The 20865-nt window shown below is 32.3% G+C and overlaps 3 protein-coding genes across 6 annotated transcripts; 2 read left to right on the top strand and 1 right to left on the bottom strand.

Moving 5' to 3' along the window:
- Nucleotides 1-271: 271 nt before the first annotated feature.
- Nucleotides 272-3600, bottom strand: LOC112785973 (uncharacterized). The gene is made up of 4 exons (XM_029297508.2): nucleotides 2779-3600; nucleotides 2577-2646; nucleotides 1570-2489; nucleotides 272-1488 (listed from the first exon to the last, which is right to left on the bottom strand). Exon 4 carries the CDS (start codon nucleotides 1238-1240, stop codon nucleotides 638-640), a length of 603 nt encoding a protein of 200 aa, XP_029153341.1. The 5' UTR covers nucleotides 1241-1488; nucleotides 1570-2489; nucleotides 2577-2646; nucleotides 2779-3600; the 3' UTR covers nucleotides 272-637.
- Nucleotides 3601-5463: 1863 nt separating this feature from the next.
- LOC112785982 (uncharacterized) lies at nucleotides 5464-9969 on the top strand. The gene is made up of 4 exons (XM_025829406.3): nucleotides 5464-5920; nucleotides 8320-8464; nucleotides 8826-8985; nucleotides 9416-9969. Exons 2-4 carry the CDS (start codon nucleotides 8327-8329, stop codon nucleotides 9607-9609), a joined length of 492 nt encoding a protein of 163 aa, XP_025685191.1. The 5' UTR covers nucleotides 5464-5920; nucleotides 8320-8326; the 3' UTR covers nucleotides 9610-9969.
- Nucleotides 9970-13010: 3041 nt separating this feature from the next.
- Nucleotides 13011-16617, top strand: LOC112785999 (GATA transcription factor 11). 4 transcript variants are annotated; one of them, XM_072232200.1, is made up of 5 exons: nucleotides 13011-13274; nucleotides 13683-13952; nucleotides 15326-15578; nucleotides 15687-15969; nucleotides 16208-16617. In XM_072232200.1, the coding sequence occupies exons 2-5, from the start codon at nucleotides 13710-13712 to the stop codon at nucleotides 16221-16223; spliced, it is 795 nt and encodes a 264-aa protein (XP_072088301.1). In that variant the 5' UTR covers nucleotides 13011-13274; nucleotides 13683-13709; the 3' UTR covers nucleotides 16224-16617. The 4 variants fall into 4 exon arrangements, with proteins under 4 accessions (XP_072088301.1, XP_072088302.1, XP_025685215.1 ...); XM_072232201.1 differs by having other exon boundaries at nucleotides 13011-13197; XM_025829430.2 differs by having other exon boundaries at nucleotides 15326-15969.
- Nucleotides 16618-20865: the final 4248 nt, after the last annotated feature.

The following is a 20865-nucleotide window of genomic DNA, read 5'->3' on the forward strand; positions in this document are numbered from 1 at the left end:
TCACACATGAAGCTGATGCATAAAAAATATTATTCCATTTTTACCCCTAAGTTGTCTTACTTAAGAAGAATGTATCCAATTCATAGTCATAAACTACTTTATAGGTGGTACAAGATAAAGCGAATAAGCGATTTCAATTTTCAATTTTCAGAGACACTACTACATGCAGCCACACTCATGACACACATGGGTCCATATTCCAATTATGCGCAGTACATTGTTTTGTTTGGCAAGCAAAACTATAAGAAATTCCATATTTTCAAGGCAGACATAACTTTAAAGATTATTCCAATAAACTAGGGTAATTCACTTCAATAAATTGTTTGAAGATCAAAATTAAACAGATGTCCCAAATTCAAATTGGTTATATGTCTGTTCTAAATAATTTCATGTAAATCGAATCTAGTTAAGTCGAATTACACCAATACACATAAATCGAATTAATTGAATGAGATGCATGATCAAAATATATATCTCAACTCTAGAAGCAGACAAGATCCCAAATAGCATGAAAATAACTATAACTATAACCATAACCATCATATGGCAGTTTTTTGCCTTCTCTGAAGATCCTCTGATGAGCAACATACTAATTGTATCCAATATGGTCTGCTCTTGGCTTTCCTCTTTTCCCTCTTCATTTCCGTAGGATATCTTGCCGGTGAGTTCTATTCTTTTGCAGTGTCGTTATTAGAGCTTGAGCTGAAGGCGATTCTTCAGTTTTATCAACACTTGTAGGAAGGATATTAGAATTAGTATTTTCTTCTTCCTTTTCAAGTAAAGTCTGAGCATCACAAGAATTAGAAAACTGAACATGAGCAGACTCTAACTGTATATCACGTATTGAAGCATTTGTTATTACAACAGAATTTGAACCAAGTGGGGAATCATCTTGGCCAAGCACAGAAGGGAACTCGGCACTGTCTTTTTCCTTCAGATTAACAGCTCCACCAGCCACTTGAGGATCCAAGTTAACTGCATCTCTAACTGATATTGCAGAGTCATCTTCATTTTCACCAATACCAGTATCCGAAGGGACTATAATTTCAACTTCTTCAACATATGTTTTGATCTCATCCTTTCCCTTCAAACTAGTCCCCAGTTCAGATGTAAAAACGCAATCTCTCACATTTTCATCAGCATATATCTTATTTTCAGGCAATATATCTGGCATCACTTCAGCTTTGTGGGGATCTGATACAGTTGACAAGCCAACATTCATTGCATCCTTAACTGCCATTATAGACTCCCCTTCACATGTTTCACCCACAACAGCATCAGAAGGGGTTATAATTTCATCCTCATCCTGATCAGACCTAATCTTGTCCTTCCCTTTCGAATTAGTATCCAATGCAGCAGATGTCAGACTGAAATCTGTTACATTTTCACCAGGAACTAAAGCATATACCTCTTCTCTTTCCTAATATATGCTGTTACCTCTTCTCGAAGTAGACCAGGAACTAAAGCATATACCTCAAAGCAATCCTTCTGCACACAAAAATTTCCATTGCAATGAGGAAATTGCATATAAAAATTATATTCTACTTGAACACAAGATAAGCTACTTACAGTTTTTTGCACATTGATTTTTACCCAATCAGCAGGCAAGTCAGCGAGTGAACTAAAGTGCCAAGCATAGGCTGGCAGCATATTTCAACCATTAACCATACAAACAGATATTTCAATGAGCCATGAACACAATCAAGACAAGATAGGGGACGTTGGTTCTTTGTTAGGAGGTTTGAAAGATTCTACACGAGGTTACCTATTCATAAATATAAGCCAGTTCGGGGTATGTCCTGGCAGCAATGAAAACAACTGATTCAAATACACTCAATTTTCAAAAGGCACATATAACTTCATAGGTGAAATAGCAGCCATATTGCTGTGGAATACCCTCAGGAACCGCCTCTTGATTCTCACTTTTGTCCTCAAGTGGTGGCTCAGCCTTGTCCGCAGAATCTGCTGCTGACATAGCTTCAGCAGGTAGCACAGATTTAGTCTCAAAAGGTTGCTCAGACTTATCATCAGAAGGAGCCTCTGCCTTAGACTCTCATGATTATAAAAGAGTAGGGTCATCCCCCCAAGAGAAACATGCTTTCAAGAAAGACGATGCCACTGAACTAAAAGAGTATAAAAGAGTATAATAGAACTAAATTTCAATCACCAAAAGAGTATAAATTCATACATAGTCAAATGGAGACATTAAATAATTCGGCAAACAAATAACAACACAAACGTAAACAAAATATAATATGGTATGTCATTAGATGGTTCATATGCCCACAAGAAAATAATAAAAATAAAAATAATAATAAATATCCTATGTTATAAATCTAATCTTGTGAAAATTCATAATCATCACGATGGTGATTATCATACAGCTTATTAAGATTTTCAATAGCATTTTCTTTGATCTTATAGCTGATCATTTTATGATTCTTTAACACGAGTGAGACTGCAATCTTCATACGAACCCCATCATCCACCTAATAAAATTTGAATAATTACACATTAGGCTTAACTACCTAAATATAAAAGAAAGAACGAAGGAAAAGATTAGTGCATAACATTACCTTTATGTTAAAATGATCATCTTCAAAACAAGCTATCATCCAACTTGCAACCCACACATCCGCGTCACTCCTACATATTGAGGAAGCTATATTAGAGTATGTTGGGAATAAGACACCATTCCCCCTTGAGAAAACACCTTTGACAGAGAAATAAAATAGATACAATCACAACACAAGAATTTAACGTGGAAACTCCAATTACCGGAGAAAAAACCACGGCCGTTGTCAAATGACAACCAGAGAATATCACTATGTGAAAATTGTTACAACACATAGACTTCTTTCTCTCACCGGCACCCCAGTACACCCACACTCTTTCAAAGCAAATATCTAACTACACCTCACAACACTCTCTAATCAAAGAGTACAGAGGAAAAGAAAAATCAGATACAAGCTTAAAGTGTTTCTGACTGGTGCAAAAACAAATGGAGAACTTAGCCTCATATTTATAGCCTAGGCCACCCACTCCATTTGCTATCCTAAGCAATGTGGGACTAATTCAACCAAATCCTAACAATCTCCACCTTGATTGAAATAGTCACACATCTTCAGCTTCCATTGTCAACACCGACAATTCTTTGCTGCCATTGTCTATACCGACAATCATAGTTCAGAGAACTATCATACTCCACCATGAAAGTATACTCACTTGGAATTAGACCACTCCAAGAATTTCGCCTTGGTACAGATCGAAACCTTGCTGAAAATTCATGGTGCAACTTCCAAATTGGCTTTTCCTGGAAGTTCTTCAGCCATCGACCTAACTCCGCCACACACCTTGCATCTCAACGCCAACCAATGCCCGTGTGCAATTGTGGACCTGATTGCCACAACTTATCCTTATCCATGGCAGTGCGGTAATACCATGAGGATACTTCTTGTCTTCTAGAGAACATCATCTTCTCTCATAGAGAGAGCAACCAGAGATCTTCTCCTTCAACGCCTTGTGCAAACCTGATTGTATCAACACATCCTTGACTTGTACTTGCCACAAGCCAAAATTGATTCTTCCATCAAATTTCTCTATTTCAAGCTTCACAGCACTTGAATATCCTGACATTGTTGCAACCGTATACTGGAATATTATAACTCAACTGTAGACCGTGCACTAGGAAGGGTCCCCAGGAAAGAGAGGTGGGTCACAATGGACACACTTAAATACCAAGTCTTTCCTTAGCCAGAACCTTTTCCAAACTGCACTCTCACAGAGTCACACTGCCTTCCAGCAACAACAACAGCAACCAAAGATCAACCTCAAGCCACAGGACAAAATTCTTTTCTGATGTGGAAGGTCAGACTAGGCTGCAACCACAGAGCATACTAAGAATAAATCCCACCGAACCGAAGCTCTGATACCACTTGTTGGGAATAAGACACCATTCCCCTTGAGAAAACACCTTTGACAGAGAAATAAAATAGATACAATCACAACACAAGAATTTAACGTGGAAACTCCAATTACCGGAGAAAAAACCACGGCCGTTGTCAAATGACAACCAGAGAATATCACTATGTGAAAATTGTTACAACACATAGACTTCTTTCTCTCACCGGCACCCCAGTACACCCACACTCTTTCAAAGCAAATATCTAACTACACCTCACAACACTCTCTAATCAAAGAGTACAGAGGAAAAGAAAAATCAGATACAAGCTTAAAGTGTTTCTGACTGGTGCAAAAACAAATGGAGAACTTAGCCTCATATTTATAGCCTAGGCCACCCACTCCATTTGCTATCCTAAGCAATGTGGGACTAATTCAACCAAATCCTAACAGAGTATTATATAATTACATAAATTTCATATCAATAACTACTAATTATACGATCTTACGATCCAGTTTCGAGAGTCCGAAGGCCTTCTGGAACTTCAAATTAAAATTGTGAAGAAATCAGATTTAGAGTGATCTCAAAGTCATAGAATGAACGATCTTCCAATACCTCGTCCAAATAAATGGCCTGTTTATATCTATGTTAGAGTTTGCTTTTTTAGTCATATATGTAGATAATTAACAAAAAAAAGAAAAATATAGTTACTAATTTTAAGGCTGTCCTCTTTCGCTTGAATTGTTTCTCAATGGGTAATGGGTCTAGCAAAATGATTTGTCTTTTAACACGATCAATCACTATGAGATACCAGTGTTCATGACCTTCGTTAGTAATTTCAGATACAGGGATAAAGACCTAATCAAGAGAAAGTCATTTTAGTTATTAAAATTATTTTATGCCAATATTTGCTAATATAAATTTAAAATGATATAAACTTACTCTTTTTAAGCAGTCAACTTTGTCTAAATAAACATATGTGATACAAAACGGCAGACGGTCGGGATCCAATTTTGTCTTCTCTGACAGTTACATTATTTCAGCCACTAGTTTATATGCGCAATACAAATAACAACTACCAATATTATTTTAGTATACACTCCTATATATCGGTTCGGATCGGCCGGTTGAACCGGTTGAACCATGAACTGTTACAAAAAACAACTCGGACAAATGTTAAAACTCCCAATTTCAAAAAGCTCAATTGAACCGTCGAACCGGCCAAGAACTGGTCGGTCGAACCGAACCGTCACCTGGCCGGATTTTTGGAATAAGAAAAAAACGCAAAGTTCTGAAAACGGTTCGAATTGACTGGTCGAACCGATCAAATCGTGAATCGAGGAGAAAAGCGATTCAGACCAAGATTCTGAAAACCGGTTTGAACTGGTCGGTCGAACTGTAAACCGATATATAAAACGAATCGGTCATATATCAAAACCGAAAGATTCAGAAACCGTCGTTGGACCATCGAACCGGTCGAGAACCGGTCGGTTGAACCGAACCGAGACCCGACCGGTTTTCCAAAATTTGCTCAAAACGGTGCCGTTGGTTAGAGGAACCCTAAGCAGTAACCAAAACGCGCAGCACCTTCTTGGCCTCTCCTCTCTCAGTCTCACTCAGCCACTCTCCTCCTTCCTCTCATCGAGCTCCACCTCACTCCTTCATTTCCCTCTCTGAACGAACACACTGAAGAACACAGAGAAGACAGAAGAGAACTCGAACGCAGCTTGGAGGAAGCACCGAAGCAGCCATCTCTCGTCGCCGTTCCTCAACGTCCAGCCACCGCCGCTGCTACAGCTTCGGCGCAACGTCGCCCTTGTTCGCCGCGCATCCGCCTCCTTTTTGGCCAACCCTTGTTCGAGCTGCTTATCCCTCTGTTCAGTCCTCTACGCCGCGTGTTCGAGCCTCTGTTCCGCGGCCTTTCAGCCACCGTTCCGCCATTGTCTGCCTCCATTCAGCCATCTCCGTCGCGATTTAAAGCTCCTCCCTTTCCCTGTACTCAGAACGCTCCATCCTAGGGTGATTTTTTTTCCTTCTTCTTGTTCTTTCTTGTAGTAATTATTCAGTTATTGTTTTTTTATGGTTAGTATGTTTTCTAGTTCTTATTTTGTTGTTAGTTTGCTGTAGTTTAAAATGTTAATTGTTCTTGTTATTTTGATTTTCAGTTTTAATTGATCTTATTAACTTACCCACTTACCTGGATACTTTGCTGTTAGAAGACGTGTTTTAATTGATCTTGTTATTCTTTCTTGTATTAATTATTCAGTTCTTGTTAATTTGTGAAGGACTGAACTTCGTTTGTAAGTCAGATTCAAAATAAAGATGAAATTACCTTTTCTCCCGATCAAGTTTGAACATTTGAGTTACCAGGGCATGAGAATTGTTGTTGAAAACTCTACCGAAAACATTTAAGTTTCTAACTCAAATTCTCCCCAGTTCAATAACCCCCCTACCGAAATTTCTACTCTGTTCTTTCACTAGAATTGTTGTTGAATCTGGTGGTTGTTGGCTTGTTGCTGTTGTATTTGGTTTTAGAGTTATTGAACTGGGGAGAATTTGAGTTAGAAACTTAGAATTGTTATTGAGCCTGGTTATTGTTGCTGTTGTATTTGGTTTTAGAGTTGTTGAAAAAAAATTTGAGTTAGAAACTTAGAATTGTTATTGAATCTGGTTAATGTTGCTGTTGTATTTGGTTTTAGAGTTGTTGAATTGAGAAAATTTGAGTTAGAAACTTAGAATTATTATTGAGTCTGGTTAATGTTGCTGTTGTATTTGGTTTTAGAGTTGGTGAAAAAAAAATTTGAGTTAGAAACTTAGAGTTGTTATTGAATCTGGTTAATGTTGCTGTTGTATTTGGTTTTAGAGTTGTTGAACTTGAGAAAATTTGAGTTAGAAACCTAGAATTGTTATTGAATCTGGTTAATGTTGCTGTTGTATTTGGTTTTAGAGTTGTTGAACACTTGAACTTGAACTTGAGAAAATTTGAGTTAGAATTGTTATTGAATCTGGTTAATCTTTAGAGTTTAGAGTTGTTGCTGAACCTGAGATAATCTTTTTGTTGCTGGATAAGTGGATAGCGTTTGAGTTGAATACTTTGCTGGATAACCTGAGATAAATTTTTTGTTACTGGATAATGTTTGAGACTTTGAGTCGAATACTTGCTGAATTTTTTTTGTTGCTGGATAATGTTTGAGTTGAATACTTGAATTTTGTTGCTGGATAACGTTTGAATTGAATACTTTGGTGGTTGTTGCTGTGTTGCTTAAAAACTCACTTAGGTAAACAAATTGGTTGCTGAAAATCTTTTATTTCTTTTGCTAGAATTTTAAAAATGTCTTCATCTTAAACACCATGAGAAACACCACCATCTTAAGAACAAGCATCATCAACAACTCCTGATCTTACCACTAAAAGAGTTTACAATAATAGAGGGACCACTAAAAGAGTTTACAATAATACAGGGAAGACTGATCCTGTTTGGGGTCATTGTAAACAAATTGTGGAAAAATAAGAAAAAATCACTATGATGTGCATATATTGTGACAAATTAGTTATGTTTAAAAATTGATAGTAGATTATTAATGTTTGTAAAGACTTGCATTTTAAGTTTTAAGACATTATTTTAATTTTCTTTATATAATTTTATATTTTTTAATTATGACCGAGTTAATCGGATGAATTAGTGACTTATCGATTGAACCGGTGATCCAGTTATATGACCGAGTTGATTACCGGTTTGATTCTGATAACTATGGTTTTATCCAAAAAATGAGCCACAATAAGGAGAAAGGATCTAAACTAAAATAAAATTGATATATTAAAAAAAAAAGATCACGCTAATATTAAGTTATAAAAAATAAACAAAAACAGAAAAACTACGTAGTTTTTATTCCTCTCACTGTGTGAGTGCCTCATTCTCGCACAAAACACACTTCACAGTTGACACACAAGCAGAAGCGGCGGCAGCTCTGCTCACACATTCCGGCGCCGGCGTCTCGTCGTGGACTCGTGGTTTCTCGTTCGCAGATTCATCTGCTCGCCCCTGGTTCCTGTGCCGTCATCTTTTTAATTTTCTGTAATAATAATTACTTGATTTAGGTTTTTAAATTTTAGATAAACATGATTGCAATTAGATTCTAAATTTAGGATTTTAATTATGCAATAATAGTCAAACGTTCTTGTTGTTTCAGTTTGCATTTGCAGGTTATTTAGCTTGTATGCAATATGAGTTGGCCTGTGTCTCTCATTGATATTGTTAATTGTTAATGATGGATTCAATTCATTTTCGCAGATATTCTAAACAATGCTATTGAATTCAGTTACATACATGCTAATTTATTTCAAACATAAGAATTTCAGTCAAAATTTTATTCAATTTCTTCTCATGTGTAGTGTGAACTCCATTCTTCGATTTGCAGATGCAAGATGAAAGCGAGGGTTGTTTGTAGGAAAATCTATGATTACATACGCTATGATCTCAAAGAGATTGCTTTCCCATCGTCTTTGCCTGACCCTCCTAACATTAAAAAGCGTCGCAAATTGACCTGGGACCAGCGTATTTGGGTAATTTTGTTTATATTACTGTTGGAAACTTTCAAGTGTATCATGGAATCAGGTATTCCAATGGTTTTAGCCATTGATTTCAAATATATATATATTTTATGACTGAGATCAATGACTGAAACCACTGAAACACGTGATTCCGTGGTACACTTGTGGAAACCTTTTGCATTTATCTCAATTCGGTACATTGTTTTTTAATCATGCAGTGGGCTTGTGATTTTTCCTTTTAGTTAATGTTATTAATGTTTTGAGTAGACAAAGATGCAATTTTGGAGGACCATACTATAGACTAGAGTTAATTGAACTGGTGAAACTTGGCTGTTGGTAACTTACTAGTTGTACTGTAACATTCAATCTTCAGGTTTTAAAGAGAGCTACTAGGCTTTATGCTGCAAGCTGGGTTCGCGACATTGGTCCTGATCTTCGGCCAGCACATTATAAGAAGGATGAAATGACCGAAGAACCCAATGATGAAAAGAAACCTGCTAAAGGAAGAGAGCCTTCAACACTGGAGGATCTTGGTACCATCTCTTTCTTTCCCAAGTTTATATTAACATCATTATCTTGTTTGGAATCTGATAGCTTTCCAAAACTAAGATTACAGTTACATACTAGTTTCTAGCTGGTGTAAATGTGTGATTGAGTGAATTATTTATACTATATATATATATATATTATCTCTTCTTGTAAATTAATGAGTTATCGCAGAAAGGTAAACTACATAGAGCTTAGAAGCCTAATAATATAGCAAGAGAGATTAGTTATAGTAATCAATGATGCTGCTGAGTGAGCCATCCCTTGCTTATTCATTCAGCATTAGAACTCTCTGCTCTTGCTTTTTGTGCAAATTTGAAACTGCTGTTTTCGGTAGCTTTCTGCCATTGATTTGAACAATGAGTTTGAGAGGTGATTTTCACAAAACACATGGATCTTCTACTGGAAAACATTCAGCTGTAGCTGCCAGAGGTGGAATGGAGACTCTCAGACCTGCCTTGCAGCGCGTGTACATGACCAGAGCTTCTGCATACAGAGACGCTCTTAAAAGCTTCATAGTAGGTTACCAAGAAGGTGTTCAACAAGTAATGGAGAAGAAAGAAGATTCCAAAAGTCAAGAAGATGCTCATGTGCCCAAAAAATCAACTTGAAATTTCTTGTGTCAAGCAGCAGCGGCAGCAGTAACAACAACAAAGCCTGGTCGACTACATAGATCAAACGACGTCACAGTGAGTTGGTTTACACAGAGAATTTTTTTACCACCTCAAGTATGGTAAATTTCTTGTATCAAGCAATGCTATTTTTCACTCTTATTTAAACACAACTGTGCAGAAGTTGCCAACTTTATCTTGAACTAAAGGTTTTGATGTACATAAGTACATTGTACTGAACAGATATAATTGAGCATTTCAAAATAGTGAAATGCTTGATTGGACACTTATACCCTTCATATTCTACAGTACACTCCTACCAAAATACCCATTAAATCGTTTGATGAATCTTGCTATCAATTGTATACTCTGAGGTTGATTTTATAGATGTATTATTACATTAGTATTTTGATTATCCACTATATCAAAAATCATATATAAATGATATTTAATTGGACAAATAGTGTAATATTTTTAAAATAATATGAATTCATAAGAAATTGTTTTAATGTATGTTTAGTTTTTTTAGCTTTATAGAGGCAAATCTAACCACACTTAAATGGACTAATGTTTACCTCAATAATAAGGAGAAAGGATTTTAATGGAAAACTAAAATGATATTGATATATTTTTGTTGATCATACTAATATTAAGTTATAGAAGAATTTCAATTCAATTTACTCAATATATTATGAAACAATTTATTGTGTAATAATTGTATACTGTTTTTGGCGCATCCATGCCTGATATCTAGGAATTTACCAAACAAAGAATGTATAATATCTAATAAAATTAGATATAAATTTGTAATACTTAATTTAAAATTAAAATGGTACTTAAAATTTGGAAAAGTAATAATAAAATTGACCATTTCTTAGTCGTGCTAATGTCAACCATTGTCTCCGGGTCCCTCATCAAATATCTGTGACCCCAATTAACAGTTGTTGTCCGATTGATTATTATTATTTTCCTAAGAATTCAAAAATAAAATATTTTTATGCCTAATAATTCAAGTATTCGTCATTTATAATTAATCTTTCAAATGATCAGATCTTTAGATCCGTCCATAATTATTTATGCCCTAAAATTTGTCATGTAAAATATACAAAGGGTAAAAGCCACCATTACATTTTATTATAATATATAAAAAAAGATTAAAATAATATTATAATAAGTTAATGATACCTAAATTTCATATCAATACTAACGAGATAGGAAAGAGCATATATGTAAGTATCATACTCATAATTAATTTATCATGGATTATTCACTAAAATAAATACTTCAACAATAATATAATATAATCTCAATATAATTTTCTTTCAACAATAACATAATAATAATATACTACAAAAAAAGTTAAAACAATAATAATAATACATGCATATTTTTACTTTCGATTAACTTTCTTAATAAAAAGAAAAATAAAAAACTCTTAATATAATTCCATATTACTGATAAATTTCCCTTGAATGATACTATTATGATATTTATTTATATAATCGAATATATTAATTTTCTTAATCACTAAGTCATTTCTAACAACTCCAACTAATATCTCTACAAGGTTCTAGCATAGCAAGTTAGTAACTTAATTTTACGATTTTATAAACATACCAACATATGACATAATTGTAGTAAACTTTAGCTACAAACTTTGATTATCCTTTTTGCAATTTGACAAATTTTAACTTGTTAAACTTGATACAATTTTTATAATATTTTTGTTCTTATCAATATTGATGAATTCAATCTGACCTTTTCTTAGACAGATGAATATAAATTGTCATATTAAAACTTTTATAATCTTTTAGCAACTTAGTTATTAGTAATTGATAGACTTAGTTTAAGTTCTAGCAATCTATTTACATAACTAATTTTATAATGTAATAGAAATTAATATTTATATAATTAACTTACCATCAATCTCTTAATTTCTCACATTAAATTATTTAATTATATATAAAAGAATATAAAGAAAAATGTAATTTTTTATATCAAGATTTTAAATTCTAATTTATATATATTTTATCAAAGATACAGAGACTCGAACTCGCAACCTTTTAAATGAGTATATGGAGACTATGTCATTTGAACTATAATTTATTAGCTAAATTCTAATATATTTGATGTCTTATTTCTGTTTTTATTTCATATATTTTAGTTTATAGTCAATTTCATATCATTATATTGCAACTAACTATTAGGAAAACAAATTTTATAATTCTAATTAGTTCTTATAAAATTGTTTTCCGTGTATAGTCATATAGGTAGCGTTTGTTTTGAGGTACTGAGACAGAGACTGAGAGACTGAGACTCAGTATCATGTTTGTTGGTTCAGAAACTAGTATTAAAATTTTTGTCTCTGTCTCCAAAATTTCAGTATTTCAGTACCTCCAAAATGTATGGACACAGGAGACTAAAATTTTTAGAGATGGAGATTGAAACTTTAATAACATTTTATACATAAAATATCTTCATTTCAATTAATTAATTCCAATTTTATTCTTTGTGCAAATTAAATTAGAGTTCAATTCTTATTTTAATTTCTGTCTTCCACTTTATACCAAACAAAATACTGAGATTTATTTCAATCTTTATCTCTTAGTATTTGTCTTTTAATCTTAGTCTTTGTGTCTCTGTCTCTCTACCAAACGTTACCATAAGGAATTAATAGTCTTGACTCTTGAATAATCCGAATAGATAATACATCATTACATCATTCTAATTTATCCATAGAACCACCTTGCCATTTCTGGTTATATATGGAAGTAATAATCATAATATCATTCAAATAAGCAATATATCATACTCATTTAAAAGTTTTTTTATAATAAAGTTTGAATACTAATTATATTTATTATATTTATGGGTGTAAAGACCAAAAACATCGTATAAAAACCGAAAATTTCTTATATATTCATAAATGAATTGATGTTAAAAAAAAAAGATAAATTTCATTTTTAATTGTCATCATTTGAGTTTTCTTATACTAAAAATGCTATGGAATTTGAACAAGATTACATTTATTAATATATTTTTTAAAATTGGACTAAATAAATTTTATAAATAATAAATAACTTTTATTTAGAGAAAATAAATAAAATTTTAAAATTGGACTAAATAATTTTATAGAAACACTTGACTAGACATTTTTAAATAATTTTATTTTCTACCACAAGATTACAATTTTGATTTTTGTACTTTTTTTTGCACGGCGCAGTTTAAATCTAATTTTAAGAATAAAAAAATATATATACACCATGAAAATGACAGAAAAGTAGCGACATATCACATGGGAATAGGAAACAATTGAAGCAAGCTCTAATTTTTTTTTTAAATGTTTTAATTATTTATTTTAATTTAATTTTATATAAACGCAGTTGAAAACTAAAGACTTTCGGACAGCTCAGAGATATCACTACAGACACATTCCAAGAACAGGATGAGGGCTTCCGCATGGTAGCGCCGCCGCATGTTGCAAATTTTTCATTTTTAAAAGAAAGTATTCAGACAAAGAAAGATTCGGAGTGAAAAAAAGAAAAAAAATCTCACCTTGGTTGAGTTCCAGCAACTTCATCATCCTCTGTGAGTGTCTGCAAATGTTCAAGTTCCTTTTTTGCACTTCCACTTGCACCACCCACTTTACTCTCTGAACCCCAAAGGTCTTAACTTTTTGGCCCCCTCTTCATTTTTCATATTTATTTTGCTTTTTTATGTTCATTTTCTTATCTGGGTATGTTTATTTTGCATATTTTTTCCCCAAAGAAAGAGGTATGTATGTATTGTACTGATAGCTCTATACAATGTTAGGCTTCTTGGATTGTTTGTTGATAATGTCTTGCTAGTTCAATATAATGTTATACTCTTGGGTTTTGTTTCATTTTTCCATTAACATTTAGTAGATAAGGATAGAGGGTGTGTGTAGCTGAAAGCTTTTTGCTTTTTGGGTATGCCTATGTTGCATTCCACATACTCTCATTGTGACTAGGGAATTGCACATTTTTTCATATTTATTTTTATAATTTAATGCTTAATTACTGAGGATTTCTTAATTTTAATTTCAAACACAGGATATAGTTGAAGTATATACTGCTAATATGAAGGATTGTTGGTTTTTGGACAACAATTTGAATGGGGTATCGGATGAAGTTTTTGATGTGGTGGGGTTTTTTGATTTCCCAATAGAAGATGTGGAAGATGATGCTGTGGAGGAGGATTGGGGTGCTCAGTTTAAACAACTTGAAGAGCCATCTCTTGGTGTGTTTTCGGTATCACCATCCGGGCTGAGTGATAAAACTGAGAATGAGAATCCGAAACTTGGGAGGAGTATCTCTACTCCTGTGAGTATTTGCTCAGTTACTCTGAATAGATGTCTTTTTCCTCTCACAATCATGTCGAAGAAAACTAAAATTTACTTGTCCTGTATCTAATACATGAATTAGTTACATACATATAATTCTATCGTGTGAAGCTGAAGCGACATGATTATAATACCAACATTGAAGGATGCTAATGCTTAGTTGTTTCAAGTAGTGTGATATTTCGTTCCCTTTTCACCAGGCCTTCTTTTTAATTTGATCCTGCTTTTCAAGTTCAGTTACTTGCAATGGCTGTTTCATTTGATAGGATCATTACTTTTGAATGAATGTAACTTTCATAATCGAACAGCTAAGTCTCAAATGTCGACATATCAGGTTAGAGTTTTAGACAACTACATAATTCTATTAGTTGGATTTTTAGCAGCAAATGTGAATTACTACGATGATGTTGTTCAAGAACTGTCAGATTGAAAAGAAATATTGGAAATTCAAGTCTAAAACATGAACAAGTAAGGTGACAGAGGATATTAAAAAACAAAAAAGGAGTCCTCTGACTTTGTGATTACCAAAAGAGAGGGCATCATTTCAAAATTTACTTTCATTGACTTGCCCCTTTGTTGAAGAGTCCTCTGACTTTGTTGGAGAAAGATATAGAACCAAACTTGTGGATAAAAGAGAAGATTTATTTATTTATTTTGAATAACTTTGGTCCACACTCTACAGTGGTACTCTGATTTACCTTGAATTGACATGCTTAAGATGCTAATGTGTGTTTCTATTTAAAAAAAGGTCTAATACTTGAACTTGTTGCAAACGCTTAATTTGTACTTTTGTAGTAAGTTAACAACTTAAAGATTTTGTCACATGTTTATTGTTTTGAATTGTAGTTGTTGTTGCCACTTGCCATGGAAATCTTTGTTTCATGTTTACCATTGTACCCATTCCATGTTTTGAAAGAGTCTTGTCTCAAGAAGTGAGAGTTTGAGGTACCATACCTAAAAGTTAGAAGTGTTCTAGCTATATGCATCATAAATAGATGTTATGCATGGAACAAAAGATGTAAAGTTTTCTTCCATGAATAAGTAAAAAGTAGATGGAAGTACACTAATGATGAGTAGCATGTAGCATTTCCCTCCAATTCAAACCCTGGAAAATTTGCATCTAGTGAGGTGTCTTTTACATGCTTTAGATTGATAAGTGCTTACACATATTGTCGGCATGCGTAATTTAAAGCAGGAAGCATTAATTTCATGTGATTAGCTCTGAGGAGTAAACATGTGATTGTTGGAAGAATCTATGTGGATTGCTATATTTCCATTTTCCACCTCATGTAAACATATCTATAATTATTACATCCAAGTTGTGGCATTGATGTATTTTCTGTAATAATACAGGTGGCCGATCCTGCTCGGCCTACATACGGCAATACTATTCGGAACCAGAATGTTTCTTTTAATGGGAAAAGGGTGCCCAAGTTCCAAACCTACAGCCCTGTGTCTGTCTTTGAAAGCAGTAGTTCCTCCTCGGTCGAGAACTCCAACTTTGATCTACCTGTCATCCCGGTAAAGCGTCCTCGAGGCAAACGCCGGCCTCTCTCAAGCTTCAGCTTGCTATTATCTGTTCCATTCGTCTCTAACTCCCCAAAAGGTGAGGCAAATGATTTCTCTGGATCAAATTTACAAACACAAGCTGATGGTAAATTAATAAGCAGTCTCAAAAAGAAGCAGAGGAGTAAGGATCTACCTTTGCTTTCAGATCATACTGAGAAGAAGGGATCTGCATTGCAAGGGTCAGTTACCCACCGAAAATGCATGCATTGTGAGGTGACATCGACGCCGCAGTGGAGAGAAGGACCCATGGGTCCAAAGACACTTTGCAATGCTTGTGGGGTTCGGTATAGGTCCGGCCGGCTCTTCCCTGAATACCGGCCTGCAGCTAGCCCTACGTTTGTACCATCATTGCACTCGAACTCTCACCGGAAGGTCATCGAAATGAGGAGCCGAACTGCGACAGAGACTCTTAAGGGTTCTTCTATGTTGTAATCATCATGACACCTTCCCTAAAAATCCTTCTTAGCTTATATTATGTTGGAATTTGTTGAGGAAGAAACAGTAGTCTTAAACAGGATCCATCTTGTTTATTTGCTTTCTTTTTCTTTATCTTACATTGCTTAGTATCATTTGTTTATATGTAAAAATTCATTGGTAGGATTAAAGGTAGTATGTATTAACACACTATCACTGGTTTTTACTTCATGCTGGTAAATTGCCATTCAGGGACAAAGTGTTGTGAGATTTAAGAGGGAGAGAATAGAATGAAGGCGGTGTTTGAGTACATTTCGCCGCGGAGGAGGCGAAGCCGGCAAACCAGTCAAGCATAGTTCTAAGTACGGATCAAGTAACAGCAGGTGAAGCAATGAGGTGAAATTGGATTAGTGGATAAAGAATCCTTGAAATTGAATGCTGCAAGTTCAAGGACATGAAGAACTCAGATCAAGTGTGTAGGAAGGGCAACATGCATAGTTTTTTGACCTGTAGTCCTGAATGGTGCCTCTACTTTTACAGCTTCATTTTCAGTATATTATGTTATGTCCATTTTAGATCCATGTGAGGTGAAAGATTAACATGTTTTGTATTCTTGGTAGTAATTTCTTCATGAGTTGGAATTTTGCATGTGGTTTTCTTTAGAGAATCTGCCTCTGAATTCCCCTTCTTTTTCTCATTTCCCTTTCGAGAAGAATTTTATCTAACTTTAACATACAATACAAAACATCTTTCAAAAAATAGAAAATACAATACAAAATTGTATTAGGAACTCTCATGACAAGCAAGGAAAAAGTCATAGTCGAGTATGAAGTTTAAAATTTAAGATTAGAACTCCAGGCAGACCAAGGATTAATCCGTCGCAAATTGGAACTCTATTTAAGAGTTTGTCAGTGGTCAATAGATTGCTGCATGCACAAGGCAAGATTTGAATTCCGAACATTTGCTTAAGCAAACTAGTGAGTTAACTACTATTTCATTCAATGTTGTTAAGTCATCTACTTATAAATATTCACGTTTTAGATGATTATTTGTCGGTGTGAAAAAGAGATTACAAGTTCCATATTATATCTCTCAAGGATAAGATTTTAATAGTTTATAAGACATTCATCATCCCATGAACTAGTTTTTAAAGTTAAGTTAGACATTTAGATTTACTCAATCTCAATTCTAATAATATTAGAAAAAAATTTAATAATATTTTGTAATATATCGAAGATATCAATTTTATTTTTATTACTATTATTATGCTAATAAGTGCTTTTTAAGCATCAATAAATAGCTGTTTGATAGAAAAATTGAGTGTGGGGTAGATAGTATAATTATTAGTATGACCACAAACATGCCCTCAACATATAATATCTCATAGGCTACCATTAAAGCAAAGCTTAATTAATTTGTTGACTCTGTTGCCTTTTTCTAATGACATGCTCCTAACTATTGTGTACAACATGTGCATGTTACTGTACTACTTTCTCTTAGTTTAGGGTTCTTATGTTATTTCCTCAACTTGTAAACCTAATAATCTTATTGTTAGGGTGTTTAAGATTTAGGGTGTTTAAGATTTTGCCGGATCTAAAATTTGGTCTGGATCTGAAGTATATTTTGTCGGATTTGAGTTTGTTATTTTTATTTGTGTTGTTTTTGAATCGGAGTTGAATTATATTTCAGGTCACTAGATTTAACTTAAAAGTTATTTTTTACAATAAAAATATATATTTTACAGTAAAATTAATAATGTTATATTATATTTTTTTACTTAAATTAATATTTTTTATATTATACGATATTATGTGTTTAAAAATAATTTATTTTGATATAAATAAAATATAATATTTGTTAAATTTAATTTTTAAAAACAAAATTTTATTATTTTAATATATAAAATTTATAAATTTGTATATACTAATTTTATATCGAATTGACCCGGCCGGTTTAATCCGATTTATTTCGGATTACTTTTGACTTACCTTTTAAAGTCGAGTCTGGATCTACTTAAACCCAATTCCAGCCATAAACACCCCTACTTATTGTTACGCTAATTTTAGTTTCAATGATTACCATGCATGTACCACACTACCCCTAATGCCTACAACTATGTACATATAAACATATATGCTCTAAGCCCCTAAGGTCTAAGGTCTCTAGCTGATTATTACATAACATGTGAATAGAATTGAAAAATGAAAGCACGTGCATTAATCCTAACACAATTTTCCTCGTCAATGTCTGACTTATTACACTTCTTATTAAAAAATTTGTTAAATAATAACAAAAAAAAGTTAGTCTTGTGGAGATTTTATTTATATTTTGTAAAAATTTTAAACCTTCACAAACTATTAATCAATTTGTTTTTAAAAAAAATTTCACCAATAAAAATTTAAAACTCCCACAAAATACAAATAAAACTTTTACAAAATTAATTTTTATTATTATTTAACATATTTTTTAATAAAAAAACGTATTATTCCAAAATAAAAAAAAAGTTGAGGGTCAAAATATTCTTATTTTAGACAAAAATTATTTTATTTTTCATAAAAATAAATAAAAATCGGATTAAATATTTACTCTATTTTAAAGTTTGAGTTGATCCGATTACATTAGGCCAGGATGGATACCTATTGCTTCTAGTATGTGAACACATGTTATTGAAGCCTTAAACCAACTTGTATTATGCAAATAAAGAAAAAAATAAAGCTATACATGTACCTAGTTTTTTATTCCTGCAATATCTTCTAAACTTAGTAAGTGAATAACTAATTTTATTGTGAATTAAAATTCTATTTAAGAGTTTATTGTTGGTTATTAATAAATTACTGCATATTTAATATAAGATTTAAATTTTAATATTTATTTAAACGAATTAGTGAATTAATCACTAAATAAACCGAAATTGAAAAACATAAGTGATGAATTGGGTATCAACATTGCATATGCTGCTGACTCAACATTGCAACTGTGTGGTAGAGATGGAACCATATATAATAGATGAAATTAAGTAGCTAATTAAGTAGTATAGTGCAATGGACCAATTGAGAATTGCTAATAAGTCCTATTTAGTGTTTTAAGTACGTGGTCCTTTATGTATTTGATTAGATCCCTTGCCAACTCGATCCACCACTTGATCCATTTAATCATTACCTTCCTCATTATTATTGTTTGTCATGCCTTCTTATGATCAATCTAATAAGTTAAATAGACCAATTTATTTATCATTTAATTTTATTTTTTGAAAAATATTTTGATAAAAAATATTATTTTTATGTCAAAAATCTTTTAAAATAATATCTTTTTTTAGTTAATCAATCGAATTTTCGGGTCGAATCAGGAGAAATATCGGCTAAAAATACTGCTTTTTTCAAAAAACTGTAAAAAAAAAATAGGCTACTCATTTAGCTTGTGGACTAGTCCATTTAATCCGTCATTTTTTTAAACTAATCGGACTCAATCTGTTTAACCCAAAATTTAAACAGACTTAATTTTAAAAATAAAATCCACCTATTTAAATAGATAAACGGACTGACCGATGGATTTAGCCCATTTTAAAGCGTATAAATAATCATTAGCTTCCTCATTATTCCCTTTGATATAAGTTTTCCTACTTGATTAATGTTATGCTTAGACATACATGATCTATAGTACGTATAAAAACGTGACAACAAATATAAATTTATAGTATAAGTTCAGTTGTCGAGATTTAAAAACTTAATTACAACAATAACAAAACACAAACGAAATCCCAACAAAGAGCGAAAGTTGAGTTGATTTGTCAATTTTTGGGGACCCTAATCACCCAATCTTGCCATTAGAAACATTTATTTGTTGCTCATTTTAATTTCCGATGCTACCCCAATTCTTCATTCTCTCAATTTGCGTTTCATTCAATGCTAACCAAAATTCATGTAAATATATAGCATACGATAGTCCACGTTAATTAAATTAAAGTGCATACACCTAATTAATAAATCTTCTCAGAGAATCTACTTAATATGCTAAAATTAGGTTTTCCCCAAGCTATTAAAGTCGACGTGTCGATTTCTCATGCCTCCACTTTCCCTCCAAAACAAATAATTTTTTTCTATTCTAAATTATTTTATTATAATTATATTATAATTAATACTAAATGACTAATATATAATTATACTAATTTAGCAACATATCTTCATTATAATTATATCAAATCAATATTTAATGCACTATTAAACTACTTATCAATTATCAATTAAAAATACTTTTAATAATTTTAATGATAATAATAATCTCGATAATGGTAATAATAATAATAATAAATCTTTGTTACCCGATTCACGTATATCAAATAATTTTTTAAATTATTTTATAAAAAATATCTTTAATATAATTATATTGTAATTAATATTTAATGAATAATATATAATTATACTAATTTAGAAGCATATCTTCATTATAATTGTATTAAATCAAAATTTAATGCACTATTAAACTACTTATCAATTATCAATTAAAAATACTTTTATTCATTTTAATGATAATAATAATATCAATAATAGTAATACTAATAATAAAAAATCTTTGTTACCCGTGATATGATGAAATTAATATATAATTATACTAATTTAGGAACATATATTCATTATAATTGTATCAAATCAATATTTAATGCATTATCAAAAAATTACTTTAATAATAGATAATTTACATATTTATTTTTGTTTTATTAAAGTCTATATATAGTGTTTTCCTGTGGTACATGAATCTAAATTTGAGAGTCAATTCATAATTTTATATTTAGTGTTTTTTTTACTACTTCATAGAATAAGAATGTATTCTTCATTTTTTATTGAAGTTGATCCTTTTAAGGTATAATTTATAATTTTTTTTATAATATTTTTCATATACTCATTCTATTATAT

This window comes from Arachis hypogaea, chromosome 3 (assembly GCF_003086295.3).
Source record: "Arachis hypogaea cultivar Tifrunner chromosome 3, arahy.Tifrunner.gnm2.J5K5, whole genome shotgun sequence".
NCBI classification, from domain to species: domain Eukaryota; kingdom Viridiplantae; phylum Streptophyta; class Magnoliopsida; order Fabales; family Fabaceae; genus Arachis; species Arachis hypogaea.

Coding starts and splice junctions, on each gene's coding strand:
- LOC112785999 (XM_025829430.2), top strand. CDS start 13,710: ATGAAGGATTGTTGGTTTTTGGACAACAATTTGAATGGGGTATCGGAT. Junction 13,953..15,325: donor GGAGGAGTATCTCTACTCCT/GTGAGTATTTGC, acceptor GTAATAATACAG/GTGGCCGATCCTGCTCGGCC.
- LOC112785982 (XM_025829406.3), top strand. CDS start 8,327: ATGAAAGCGAGGGTTGTTTGTAGGAAAATCTATGATTACATACGCTAT. Junction 8,465..8,825: donor CCTGGGACCAGCGTATTTGG/GTAATTTTGTTT, acceptor TTCAATCTTCAG/GTTTTAAAGAGAGCTACTAG. Junction 8,986..9,415: donor TTCAACACTGGAGGATCTTG/GTACCATCTCTT, acceptor GAAAACATTCAG/CTGTAGCTGCCAGAGGTGGA.
- LOC112785973 (XM_029297508.2), bottom strand. CDS start 1,240: ATGGCAGTTAAGGATGCAATGAATGTTGGCTTGTCAACTGTATCAGAT.